The 14,377-nt window shown below is 54.5% G+C and overlaps 1 protein-coding gene across 3 annotated transcripts in view; it reads left to right on the plus strand.

The window, feature by feature from the left end:
* Positions 1 to 10,096, plus strand: part of LOC145339680 (amyloid beta precursor like protein 2-like) — a 35,890-nt gene extending 25,794 nt beyond the window's left edge. Inside the window, exons 12-17 of one of the 3 annotated variants that reach the window (XM_080184192.1) lie at positions 1,459 to 1,602; positions 3,151 to 3,174; positions 6,962 to 7,047; positions 7,283 to 7,348; positions 8,371 to 8,514; positions 9,967 to 10,096. In XM_080184192.1, the coding sequence (XP_080040318.1) occupies positions 1,459 to 1,602; positions 3,151 to 3,174; positions 6,962 to 7,047; positions 7,283 to 7,348; positions 8,371 to 8,514; positions 9,967 to 10,068 (566 nt within the window). In that variant the 3' untranslated portion in view covers positions 10,069 to 10,096. The remainder of the gene's footprint in view (positions 1 to 1,458; positions 1,603 to 3,150; positions 3,175 to 6,961; positions 7,048 to 7,282; positions 7,349 to 8,370; positions 8,515 to 9,966) is intronic. The other 2 variants (XM_080184193.1, XM_080184194.1) reach the window with 2 other exon arrangements.
* The last annotated feature ends 4,281 nt before the right edge of the window (positions 10,097 to 14,377 follow it).

The raw sequence follows: 14,377 nt of genomic DNA on the forward strand, positions 1-14,377 counted from the left end.
TTGCAGTGTTAATATAAGACTACTTGTGACACTAATTAATAAACTTTACTTATACTTTAAGCATACCGTTCATAGGAAAGGAGAGGGTGCAGAATGTAGTGTTACAGTCACAGTGAGGGTGTAGAGAAAGATCAGATTAATGTGAGGTCGGTTCATTCAAAAGTCTGACAGCAGCAGGGAAGAAGCTGTTCTTGAGTCGGACGGTACGGGACCTCAGACTTTTGCATCTTTGTCCCGATGGAAGAAGGTGGGAGAGAGAATGTTCAGGGTGCGTGGGGGGGGGTCCTTAACTATCCCGGCTGCTTTTCCCCAAGGCAGCGGGAAGTGTAGACAGAGTCAGTGGATGGGAGGCTGGTTTGCGTGATGGATTGGGGCTACATTCACCACCCTTTTGTAGTTCCTTGTGGTCTTGGGCAGAGCAGGAGCCCAGACCAAGCTGTGATTGAAAATCAGAGATTAAAGCTGACACAAACACTTCAAATCACAGAAAATTGACTCAGGGTAGACGAGGGTAGTGCAGGCGATGTAGTTTATGTAGGATTTCAGCAAGGGTCCCACACAGGATACTGGGTAATCTGATAAAGTGAGTCCAAATTGGACCCACAATTGGAGACAGAATGTTTTAAAGTCATATTATTTGTGTCTCAAATAGGCTTACATTAACAGTGCAATGAAGTTACTGTGAAAATCCCTGAGTCACCACATTCTAACACCTTTTGGGGTTACACAGAGGGAGAATATAGCCAATCCACCCTAACCAGCACATCTTTCCGACTGTGGGATCAGCTGTGATCTTAATGAATGGAGGGGCCGAATGGCCTCCTCCTGTTCCTGTTTCTGTTCTGAGGCTGCAGTCGCTGTGCGGAGTCTCCCGGGGTTCGCCACCCTCGCTCTCCCGGGGTCCGCCGCCCTCGCTCTCCCGGGGTCCGCCGCCCTCGCTCTCCCGGGGTCCGCCGCCCTCGCTCTCCCGGGGTCCGCCGCCCTCGCTCTCCCGGGGTCCGCCACCCTCGCTCTCCCGGGGTTCGCCACCCTCGCTGTCCCGGGGTTCGCCACCCTCGCTCTCCCGGGGTCCGCCACCCTCGCTCTCCCGGGGTTCGCCACCCTCGCTCTCCCGGGGTCCGCCACCCTCGCTCTCCCGGGGTTCGCCACCCTCGCTCTCCCGGGGTTCGCCACCCTCGCTCTCCCGGGGTTCGCCACCCTCGCTCTCCCGGGGTTCGCCACCCTCGCTCTCCCGGGGTCCGCCACCCTCGCTCTCCCGGGGTTCGCCACCCTCGCTCTCCCGGGGTCCGCCACCCTCGCTCTCCCGGGGTCCGCCACCCTCGCTCTCCCGGGGTTCGCCACCCTCGCTCTCCCGGGGTCCGCCACCCTCGCTCTCCCGGGGTCCGCCACCCTCGCTCTCCCAGGGTTCGCCACCCTCGCTCTCTCAGCCTCTCACTCTCTCTGTTTCCCTCCAATCAGAGGAACTCCTGAAAGCCGATAGGTTGGACACCAATGAGTTGCTTCACTCGATCTCCGAGGTTGCCTTCACCGATGACGGGGTGGTGGAGGTTATGGGGATCACTCCTCCCACCAACACCGTGCAGCAGCTACACAGCTCCGAGGGTGAGTCCCCCTGCGCGGGAGGGGCGCTGCCGGGCCGAGGGTGGGTTAAACCCCCAGTTACCCCCCCAACACACCCAACCACAACTCCCCCTCCCCCCTACTCCCCCTCAACTCCCCCTCCCCCAACTCCCCCCAATCCCCCCGACCCCAACTCCCCCCAAACCCAAACTTCCCCAGTCCCAAATATCCCCATCCTAAAGCTCCGCAATCCCCCCAATCCCAATCCCCAATCCCAAACCTGAACCCTCATCCCAAACCCTGAACCCTCAATCTCCCAACAACCCCCCCAATCCCAAACCCTGAACCCTCAATCCCCCAACAACCCCCCAATCCCAAACCCTGAACCCTCAATCCCCCAATCCCAAACCCCCACCCCCAATCCCCCAACACCCCCCAATCCAAACCCCCACCCCCCAATCCCCAACACCCCCCCAATCCCAAACCCCCACCCCCCAATCCCAAACCTTGGACCCTCAATCCCCCAACCCCTCCCCCCCCTCCAATTCCAAACCCTGACCCCTGAATGGATGATACCGGAATAGTGTCGGTTCGATGGGCTTTTGATTGGTTTCACAGATTGGCGCAACATCGAGGGCCGAAGGGTCTGTACTGCGCTGTAATGTTCAATGTTCTATGTTGAATCCCAAACCCCCCCCCCAATCCCAAATTCCCCCCAGCCCCCCCATTCCCAACCCCCCCCGCCCCCAAAACCCCGCTGTCTACCAGTGCTGAGGAGCTCCAGCCCAGAGTCCCCACTTCCCGGGAGCCCGGGAAGGGGGGGGGGGGGGGGGGATGGAATGGAGCTTATAACCCTGGGGGAGGGGGAGGGGGAGGGGGAGGGGCTGAAGGGGTGATTTCCAGCTGTGAAGCTGCTGTGGAGGAATAGTCTGCTCCAGTTTCAATTCCAGGGAATGGACACAGAACTCCCCCTCCCCCCTCCCTCGCTCCCCCCACCCCCCTCGCTCCCCCCTGGCCACCCCCCCTCGCTCCCCCTGGCCCCCCCCCCCCCCCCCCCCCCTCGCTCCCCTGGTCCCCCCTCATTCCTCTGGTCCCCCTCGTTCCCCTGCCCTGCCCTCCCCTCCCCTCAACTACCCCTCCCATCCCTCCCCACCCCTCGACTACCCCTCCCACCCCTCCCCTCGACTACCCCTCCCACCCTATCTCCCTCCCTCCCAGGTTTGTCCTCCAGCTCTGGGCTTGGATCTTATGGGCTGGGGGGTGGGAGGTGTGGTGGGGGGAAGGGAGGGAGAGAGTGCCTGCGGTGGGGTCAGGGGTCACTGTTTCATGAGTTGAAGGTGTGGGATCTTCCTGTGCGTGCTTGTTCATCAGAGTTTTCACAATTTCTCTCTCTCTCTCTGTCTCTGTCTCCCTCTCTGTCTCTCTCCCTCCCTCCCTCTCTGTTTCTCTCTCTCTCCCTCTCTGTCTCTCCCTCCCTCCCTCTCTCTCTCTCTCTCTCTCTATCTCCCTCCCTCTCTATCTCCCTCCCTCTCTCTCTCCCTCCCTCTCTCCTTGCTGCGTTGGGATCTCTGTCTATGGATCTGACCCCAGAGCCTGCGCTCAATCCCAGGAAAGGTGAGACCCTCGGAGTCATGTGATTAACCTCCCCCCCCCACGCCAGCCACCCATTGGCTGCTTACTCACCCAATAGGAATTAGCTACAGACCAGCTTGATGAGGTCATTGGCAAATGGAACTGGGTTGGAGAAATGGACCAATCGCAGAGGGAGGCCATTCGGCCCATTGTGTCTGTACTGGCTCTCCAATCCAGCATGGTGACCCAGTGCCATTCCCCGGCCTTTTCCCCGTCTCCCTGCACATCGTTTCCATTCGAATCACCATCCGACTCCCTCTCGAATCCCTCGATCGATCCTGCCTCCACCACACTCCCAGACAGAACATTCCAGAACCCAGCCCCTCGCTGGCTCAGAGTTTCCCCTCACGTCACACTGGCTTCTTTACAAATCAGTTTCTATCCGTGTCCTCTCACTCCCGATGCTTCTCCGAGTGGGAACAGTTTCTCCCGATTTCCTCTGTCCAGCTCCCTTTGAACATCTGGATCTAATCTCCTCTCAGCCTCTCCTCTCTCCAAGAACAGTCCCAATCTCCCCCAATCCATCCTCATCCCTGGAATCATTCCTGTAAACCTCTCCTGCTCTCTCGCCAATGTCTCCACGTCCTTCCTATAGCGCGGCACCCAGAACTGTGCACAATATTCCCGCTGAGGTCTAACTAATGTCTTGTATAAGTTCAGCACAACCTCCTGCCTCTTGTGCTCTGTGCCCCTATTCATAAATCCCAGAATACTATCAGCATCATTAACCCCTCTCCCTCCCCCTGTCCTGCCACCGACACTGATCTCTGCACAGATCCCCCCAGCTCCCTCTGCTCCGGCCCCTTTCAGAATTTTACCCTTTATTTTATATTTTCTCTCCATGTTCTTCCTCCCAAAACGCATCACCTCACGTTAAACATTATCTGCCGCCTGTCCACCCACTCCCCCAACCTGTCTCCATCCTTTGGAAGTTCTACACAGTCCTCCTCACAGTTTACAATATTTCCAAGTTTTGTGTTATCTACAAACTTTGAAACTGTGCCCTGCGCAGCAAGAGCGAAATCATTAATATGTATCAAGAAAAGCAGGGGCCCAAATACCGATCCCTGGGGAACTCCAATACGAACCTTCCTCCAACCTGAAAAATATCCACTGGCCTTTACTTTCTGTTTCCTGTTATTCACTGATTTTCAGTCCATGTTGCTGCTGTCCCTTATATTCCATGGGCTGCAACTTTTCTCAAAAGTCTGTTGTGTGGCATTGTATTGAATGCCTTTTGGAAGTCTATGTACACTGCATCCACAGCATTACCCTCATACCCCTCTCCCTGTCAGCTCCTACAAAAAACTCCAGCAAGTTAGTGAGACATAATTTCTCCTCTAGAAATCCATGCTGGCTCTTTCCAATCCATGCACATTTTTCAATGTGATTCCTAATTCCTGAATAATTGTTTCTGGGAGTTTTCCCACCACTGATGTGAAACTGACTGCTCTGTAATTGTTGGCATCATCTTTATAATTTATTTTTAACAAGAGCATAATGTTTGCAATTCTCCAGTCCTCTGGCATCTCAGAGTCAGAGAAGACTGGAAGATTATGACCAGCGATCCTACAATTTCCATTCTCATTTCCATCAGTATCCGTGGATATATCTCAGCCGGTCCCAGGTCCCTGTCAGCATTCCGTCCTGACAATCCACCCAACACTTTGTCCTCACGACTTGAGCTATTTCGGGTGACAGAGTTGCTGAGGACAAAGTCAGATACAGGGGACACGGGTGGGGATGGGGGTGGGGGTACGCGGGACAGGGGTGGGGGTATATGGGGACAGGGGTGGGGTTACGCGGGACGGGGGTGGGGGTACGCAGGACACGGGTGGGGGTATGGGGGAGACGGGGATGGGGTTACACGGGTGGGGGTATGGGGGTGACAGGAATGGGGGTATGGGGGTATGGGGTGACAGGAGTGGGGGTATGGGGGTGACAGGAGTGGGGGAATGAGGGGGTGGGTGGGGGGCATGGGGACCAGGGTGGGGGTACGGGGGGGGGGGGGGCACGTGTTCTCAGGTTTGGTTTTGGACGCTCAGTGATTGGTCCAATGGGCTGCGATGGCTTCCTCTCTGTCCAATCAGATTGAGTGTGAGGTGCCGGATGATTGGAGGGAGGCTCATGTTGTTCCGTTGTTTAAAAAAATTTCCGGAAGAAATCCGGGAAATTACAGGCCAGTAAGTTTGACGTCGGTGGTGGGCAAGTTATTGGAAGGTGTGATAAGGGATAGGATCTACAAATATTTGGATAGACAGGGACTTATTAGGGAGAGTCAACATGGCTTTGTGTGTGGTAGGTCATATTTGACCAATCTATTAGAGATTTTCGAGGAGGTTACCAGGAAAGTGGATGAAGGGAAGGCGGTGGATGTTGTCTACCTGGATTTCAGCAAGGCCTTTGACAAGGTCCCTCATGGGAGGTTAGTTGGGAAGGTTCAGTCGCTAGGTATACATGGGGAGGTAGTAAATTGGATTAGACACTGGCTCAATGGAAGAACACAGTAAAAAGTCTGACAACACCAGGTTTTAGTCCAACCTATTTATTTGATAATATACTCACAAGCTTTCGGGCTTAGCCCCTTCGTCAGGTGAATGGAGAGTTCTGGCCTCAGACAGAGCATATAAAGCACAGACAGTTTAGAGATTACTGATTAAAATGCGAATCCCACATTTACCCACATCAATGGAAGAAGCCAGAGAGTGGTTGTGGAGGACTGCTTCTCTGAGTGGAGGCCTGTGACGAGTGGAGTGCCACAGAGATCGGTGTTGGGTCCGTTGTTGTTTGTCGTCTATATCAATGATCTGGATGATAATGTGGTAAATTGGATCAGCAAATTTGCTGATGATACAAAGATTGGAGGTGTAGTGGACAGTGAGGAAGGTTTTCAAAGCTTGCAGAGGGATTTGGACCAGCTAGAAAAATGGGCTGAAAAATGGCAAATGGAATTTAATGGAGACAAGTGTGAGGTATTACACTTTGGAAGGACAAACCAAAGTAGAACGTACAGGGTAAATGGTAGAACTCTGAAAAGTGCAGTTGAACAGAGGGATCTGGGAATACAGGTACAGAATTCCCTAAAAGTGACGTCACAGGTGGATAGGGTGGTAAAGAGTGCTTTTGGTACATTGGCCTTTATAAATCGGAGTATCGAATATAAAAGTTGGAGTGTTATGGTGAGGTTATATAAGGCATTGGTGAGGCTGAATTTAGAATATTGTGTACAGTTTTGGTCACCTAGTTACAGGAAGGATGTAAATAAGGTTGAAAGAGTGCAGAGAAGGTTCACAAGGATGTTGCTGGGACTTGAGAAGCTGAGTTACAGAGAGAGATTGAATAGGTTAGGACTTTATTCCCTGGAGAATGAGGGGAGATTTGATAGAGGTGTATAAGATTTTGATGGGTATAGATAGAGTGAATGCAAGCAGGCTTTTTCCACTGAGGCTAGGGGAGAAAAAAACCCGAGGGCGTGGGTTAAGGGTGAAAGGAGAAAAGTTTAAAGGGAATATTAGGGGGCTTCTTCACACAGAGAGTAGTGGGAGTGTGGAATGAGCTGCCGGATAAAGTGGTAAATGCGGAGTCACTTTTAACATTTAAGAAAAACTTGGACAGGTTCATGGATGAGAGGGGTGTGGAGGGATAGGGTCCAAGAGCAGGTCAGTAGGACTAGGCAGAAAAATGGTTCAGCACAGACAAGAAGGGCCAAAAGGCCTGTTTCTGAGCTGGAATGTTCTATTGCTCTGATTGGCTGATCTCCCTTTGCCAGCAGGGTCGGGATTGGTTGACTATGAGGAGGCCACCGTGACGGACAGGAGTGAGGATCAGAAATTCCTGGGAGAATACCAGGACACGGTTAGAAACCGCGTCGACCTATCCCTGTCCCCCATGTAACACCCCCTGCGCGTCCCCCTCCTCCCTCCCACTCCTCCTCCCCCTCCTCCCTCCGACTCCTCCTCCTCCCCCCTCCCCCCTCCACGTTGATGTCGGTCCCTTGACCCTGACCCTCGACTCCCTCCGCGATCCCCAATTCAGCCTTTGCTTGTTGAAGATTTGGATGGTTCACCTTTGACCTTTCTCCTTGGTGCAGGTCGATGATTCATTGGAAGTGATTTACAACAGCAAGGTCTCCTCCGAGATCCAACGGGATCAACTGGTAAGTTTGTTATCACTGTCCAGTGATCCCTGGGTTAGAGAGAGGGGGGAAATCAGCCAGGGTTCCTGCTCCTGATCACTGTCCAGTGATCCCTGGGTTAGAGAGAGGGGAAATCAGCCAGGGTTCCTGCTCCTGATCACTGTCCAGTGATCCCTGGGTTAGAGAGAGAGGGGAAATCAGCCAGGGTTCCTGCTCCTGATCACTGTCCAGTGATCCCTGGGTTAGAGAGAGAGAGAGGGGGGAGATCAGCCAGGGTTCCTGCTCCTGATCACTGTCCAGTGATCCCTGGGTTAGAGAGAGGGGGGAAATCAGCCAGGGTTCCTGCTCCTGATCACTGTCCAGTGATCCCTGGGTTAGAGAGAGAGAGAGGGGAAATCAGCCAGGGTTCCTGCTCCTGATCACTGTCCAGTGATCCCTGGGTGAGAGAGAGAGAGAGGGGAAATCAGCCAGGGTTCCTGCTCCTGATCACTGTCCAGTGATCCCTGGGTTAGAGAGAGAGAGAGGGGAAATCAGCCAGGGTTCCTGCTCCTGATCACTGTCCAGTGATCCCTGGGTTAGAGAGAGAGAGGGGAAATCAGCCAGGGTTCCTGCTCCTGATCACTGTCCAGTGTTCCCTGGGTTAGAGAGAGAGAGGGGAAATCAGCCAGGGTTCCTGCTCCTGATCACTGTCCAGTGATCCCTGGGTTAGAGAGAGAGAGAGAGGGGAAATCAGCCAGGGTTCCTGCTCCTGATCACTGTCCAGTGATCCCTGGGTTAGAGAGAGAGAGAGGGGAAAACAGCCAGGGTTCCTGCTCCTGATCACTGTCCAGTGATCCCTGGGTTAGAGAGAGAGAGGGGAAATCAGCCAGGGTTCCTGCTCCTGATCACTGTCCAGTGATCCCTGGGTTAGAGAGAGAGGGGGGAAATCAGCCAGGGTTCCTGCTCCTGATCACTGTCCAGTGATCCCTGGGTTAGAGAGAGAGGGGGGAAATCAGCCAGGGTTCCTGTTCTCACTGCTCTGATTTTCTCTGTTCTGTTGACAGGAACCTGATGCGAAAGTAACTCTGAATAAAGGAACTCTGATTGGCCTCCTCGTCATTGCTGTTGCCATAGCGATGATCGTGGTCCTATCCCTGTTAATGGTTCGTCGAAAACCCTACGGAACCATCAGCCATGGAATTGTGGAGGTTAGAGACCCAACCCCTTCCCGTTCACTCCCACTGTACACAATCCCAATCCCAAACCCCTTCCCGTTCACTCCCACTGTACATAATCCCAATCCCAAACCCCTTCCTGTTCACTCCCACTGTACACAATCCCAATCCCCTTCCCATTCACTCCCACTGTACATAATCCCAATCCCAAACCCCTTCCTCTTCACTCCCACTGTACATAATCCCAATCCCAAACCCCTTCCTCTTCACTCCCACTGTACACAATCCCAAACCCCTTCCCGTTCACTCCCACTGTACACAATCCCAATCCCAAATCCCTTCCCGTTCACTCCCACTGTACACAATCCCAATCCCAAACGCCTTCCCGTTCACTCCCACTGTACACAATCCCAATCCCAAACCCCTTCCCGTTCACTCCCACTGCACACAATCCCAATCCCAAACCCCTTCCCGTTCACTCCCACTGTACACAATCCCAATCCTCTTCCCGTTCACTCCCACTGCACACAATCCCAAAGTTATCTCCAATTGCAACAGGATCTTGATCAATTGGGCCAGTGGGCTGACGAATGGCAGATGGAGTTTAATTTAGATAAATGTGAGGTGATGCACTTTGGTCGATTGAACCAGGGCAGGACTTACTCAGTTAATGGTAGGGCGTTGGGGAGAGTTACAGAACAAAGAGATCTCGGGGTACAGGTTCATAGCTCCTTGAAAGTGGAGTCACAGGTGGACAGAGTGGTGAAGAAGGCATTCGGCATGCTTGGTTTCATCGGTCAGAACATTGAATACAGGAGTTGGGACGTCTTGTTGAAGTTGTACAAGACATTGGTAAGGCCACCCTTGGGATACTGTGTACAGTTCTGGTCACCCTATTATAGAAAGGATATTATTAAACTAGAAAGAGTGCAGAAAAGATTTACTAGGATGTTACTGGGACTTGATGGATTGAGTTATAAGGAGAGGCTGGATAGACTGGGACTTTTTTCTCTGGAGTGTAGGAGGCTGAGGGGTGATCTTATAGAGGTCTATAAAATAATGAGGGGCACAGATCAGCTAGATAGTCAATATCTTTTCCCAAAGGTAGGGGAGTCTAAAACTAGGAGGGCAGAGGTTTAAGGTGAGGGGAGAGATACAAAAGGGTCCAGAGGGGCAATTTTTTCACCCAGAGGGTGGTGAGTGTCTGGAACGAGCTGCCAGAGGCAGTAGTGGGTGCGGGTACAATTTTATCTTTTAAAAAGCATTTAGACAGTTACATGGGTACGATGGGTATAGAGGGATATGGGGCAAATACGGGCAATTGGGATTAGTTTAGGGGTTTAAAAAAAGGGTAACATGGAGAAGTTGGGCCGAAGGGCCTGTTTCCGTGCTGTAAACCTCTCTGTCTCAGTGACAATCCCAATGGATTCGATGTGATGGTTACCTGATGTACTGACCACCTATTTCCTGATTGTTTCCCCGCAGGTTGACCCTATGCTGACCCCCGAGGAGAGGCAGTTGAACAAGATGCAGAATCACGGATATGAGAATCCCACCTACAAATTCTTCGAGCAGCTTCACAACTGATGGCTGTGGGGGGGCATGGGGACGGCTGGGGGGGGCACGGGGACGGCTGGGGGGGGCACGGGGGCATGGGGATGTGGCATGGTAGGGCACGGGGGGAAGGGAATTGGGTCGGGTATGGGAGGGAGTTGGCATTGCACCATTGACATGGACGCCTGTTGGCTACCCAGATCATGTGGGGTTGGGGGGGGTGGGTGGACAGAGAGGGGAGAAGGGTGGGGGGTGGGGAGAGGGGGGTGGGGGGTGGGGAGAAGGGTGGGGGGTGGGGGGTTGGGTTTCCTCGACATGAATGTTAAAGGGGGGAGTGTTTGATGCTCTGGATGGTGTTTGGGATCTACGGCCAGTCCTGGTCTCTTTCCGGTTTGAGTTGAAGAGGAGGCGATAGGCCGGTGAACCCTGCATGGATTAATCCCCCAATCCCATCATCCTGACTCCAGAGCAGCACCCAGAACCCCCTCCCCAATCTCAGCTTCCCTCATCAATCTGCCCCTCCCTACCCAGCCCCCACCCCTCCAAATCTCCTCCCTGACTGCGGGGGGGGGGGGGGCGGTGAGTTCGTTCCCCACCCTCCTCTCGCCCTCCTCTCTGAACTCCACCGAGCCATCTTCCTGTTCACTCCCACTGTACACAATCCCAATCCCAAACCCCTTCCCGTTCACTCCCACTGTACACAATCCCAATCCCAAACCCCTTCCCGTTCACTCCCACTGTACACAATCCCAATCCCAAACCCCTTCCCGTTCACTCCCACTGTACACAATCCCAATCCCCTTCCCGTTCACTCCCACTGTCCACAATCCCAATGGACCCAAACCCCTTCCCGTTCACTCCCACTGTACACAATCCCAATCCCAAACCCCTTCCCATTCACTCCCACTGTACACAATCCCAAACCCCTTCCCATTCACTCCCATTGTACACAATCCCAATCCCCTTCCCGTTCACTCCCACTGTCCACAATCCCAATGGACCCAAACCCCTTCCCGTTCACTCCCACTGTACACAATCCCAATCCCAAACCCCTTCCCGTTCACTCCCACTGTACACAATCCCAATCCCAAACCCCTTCCCATTCACTCCCACTGTACACAATCCCAATCCTAAACCCCTTCCCATTCACTCCCACTGTACACAATCCCAAACCCCTTCCCATTCACTCCCACTGTACACAATCCCAAACCCCTTCCCATTCACTCCCACTGTACACAATCCCAATCCCCTTCCCGTTCACTCCCACTGTACACAATCCCAATCCCAAACCCCTTCCCATTCACTCCCACTGTACACAATCCCAATCCCAAACCCCTTCCCATTCACTCCCACTGTACACAATCCCAATCCCCTTCCCATTCACTCCCACTGTACACAATCCCAATCCCCTTCCCGTTCACTCCCACTGTACACAATCCCAATCCCAAACCCCTTCCCATTCACTCCCACTGTACACAATCCCAATCCCAATCCCCTTCCCGTTCACTCCCACTGTACACAATCCCAATCCCAAACCCCTTCCCATTCACTCCCACTGTACACAATCCCAATCCCAAACCCCTTCCCGTTCACTCCCACTGTACACAATCCCAATCCCAAACCCCTTTTCATTCACTCCCACTGTACACAATCCCAATCCCAAACCCCTTCCCATTCACTCCCACTGTTCACAATCCCAATCCCCTTCCCGTTCACTCCCACTGTACACAATCCCAATCCCAAACCCCTTTTCATTCACTCCCACTGTACACAATCCCAATCCCAAACCCCTTCCCGTTCACTCCCACTGTACACAATCCCAAACCCCTTCCCATTCACTCCCACTGTACACAATCCCAATCCCCTTCCCGTTCACTCCCACTGTACACAATCCCAATCCCCTTCCCGTTCACTCCCACTGCACACAATCCCAATCCCCTTCCCGTTCACTCCCACTGTACACAATCCCAATCCCAAACCCCTTCCCATTCACTCCCACTGTACACAATCCCAAACCCCTTCCCGTTCACTCCCACTGTACACAATCCCAATCCCCTTCCCGTTCACTCCCACTGTACACAATCCCAATCCCCTTCCCGTTCATTGCCATCTGCCTGTCTATTGGGGTGTGTGGAGGGCTGTTTTGGGGAGTGTTGCTGGGCTGGGTGGGGGGTTTGCTGGAGAGGGTGGGGGTTTGCTGGAGAGGGTGGGGGTTTGCTGGAGAGGGTGGGGGTTTGCTGGAGAGGGTGGGGGTTTGCTGGGCTGGGTGGGGGTTGCTGGGGTACAATGGTTTGGGTGGGGGGGTGGGGGGAGGTCAGGGTGGATTGCAGGGGAGGCCATGCTCCCTGTCTCACTTCCTGATCGGTCACCACAGACCCTCCCCGACCCCCCTTACTCTCGGTGTGGGGGGGGGGGGGTCACTGTTACAAAAGGTGTGGGTGGGGGGGTGGGGTCGACTGATCTTCCGGCCCCTCCCCTGAACCTTTCACCTCGGGTCGGGGGGGGTGTGGTCTGGAGTCGGAAAGGGGTTGGGTGAGTGAGGATCCCCGCTCATTCCGGGGGGGGGCGGATTTGGGGTCAGCAGGTCAGACAGGCGTTAACCCTTAACCTTTGGGGGCCTGGCCGTGAGCTCCCCACCCCACCCCAGGGAGAGTGATTCGCTGCGGTGATTGGAGAGTGACCAGGGTTGGCCGTGGGGTTGGGATTGGGACCGGGATGGTGGGAAATGTTCCTGATTTTCTGCATTGCTATTTAATGTCCGATGATTCCATGAGGATGTTTTGGTTGTGTCGATGTGTTTATGACGAGTCCACTCCGAGGTTTGGGAGAACGTTTATTCTAACAGAATTCCCTAACATGTAAACCGATTGGTCATCTCAATGTGCATCACTGATTGGCTTTTATCTGAGACGCAACGCGGTGCTGGGATTAAGACTGACCAATAGGACAATGGATACATCCGCGTCCGTCATTCCCCCCAACACGGTGACGGGACCGGGGGGGGGGAGGTCTGTGACTCCCCCCACACTGAATCAATGTATATTAGTGTGGGTTATTTGAAGGGAGTCCATTCTGCCCCTCTGTAATACTAACCCTGTTGTGATGTGGGGTTTTCCAGGTTCCTATTGGGTGAAGAATTGCGTCCGCTGGGATCGACATTCCCGGTGTGTAACGGGAAAGCATGTTTGCTTTGAGGGGGAGTGGGGTCTGTCTGACTCCAGCCCCAGGGCAATCTCAGTCTCTGTACCAGCGATGCCTGTCCAGAGCGTTCTGTGTCTGATTCAAGTCGCAATCTCAGTGTATTAAATTAAACTCCTGTGTTTCTTATTGTGTTCCTGCTTCTTCCTTCCCAACGAAACTGCCCCCTCCCTGGGGAACGGCTCACTCACTCACTCTGCCCCCTCCCTGGGGAACGGCTCACTCACTCACTCTGCCCCCTCCCTGGGGAACGGCTCACTCACTCACTCTGCCCCCTCCCTGGGGAACGGCTCACTCACTCACTCTGCCCCCTCCCTGGGGAACGGCTCACTCACTCACTCTGTCCCCTCCCTGGGGAACGGGTCACTCACTCACTCTGTCCCCTCCCTGGGGAACGGCTCACTCACTCTGCCCCCTCCCTGGGGAACGGCTCACTCACTCACTCTGCCCCCTCCCTGGGGAACGGCTCACTCACTCTGCCCCCTCCCTGGGGAACGGCTCACTCACTCACTCTGCCCCCTCCCTGGGGAACGGCTCACTCACTCACTCACTCTGCCCCCTCCCTGGGGAACGGGTCACTCACTCTGCCCCCTCCCTGGGGAACGGGTCACTCACTCACTCTGCCCCCTCCCTGGGGAACGGGTCACTCACTCACTCTGTCCCCTCCCTGGGAAACAGGTCACTCACTCTGCCCCCTCCCTGGGGAACGGGTCACTCACTCACTCACTCTGTCCCCTCCCTGGGGAACGGGTCACTCACTCACTCACTCTGCCCCCTCCCTGGGGAACAGGTCACTCACTCACTCTGTCCCCTCCCTGGGGAACGGCTCACTCACTCACTCTGCCCCCTCCCTGGGGAACGGGTCACTCACTCTGCCCCCTCCCTGGGGAACGGCTCACTCACTCACTCTGCCCCCTCCCTGGGGAACGGGTCACTCACTCTGTCCCCTCCCTGGGGAACGGCTCACTCACTCTGCCCCCTCCCTGGGGAACGGGTCACTCACTCTGCCCCCTCCCTGGGGAACGGGTCACTCACTCTGCCCCCTCCCTGGGGAACGGGTCACTCACTCACTCACTCTGCCCCCTCCCTGGGGAACGGGTCACTCACTCTGTCCCCTCCCTGGGGAACGGGTCACTCACTTACT

The sequence above is a fragment of the Carcharhinus amblyrhynchos genome, unplaced genomic scaffold (assembly GCF_965287045.1).
Source record: "Carcharhinus amblyrhynchos unplaced genomic scaffold, sCarAmb.v2.hapA scaffold_606, whole genome shotgun sequence".
Lineage (NCBI taxonomy): Eukaryota > Metazoa > Chordata > Chondrichthyes > Carcharhiniformes > Carcharhinidae > Carcharhinus > Carcharhinus amblyrhynchos.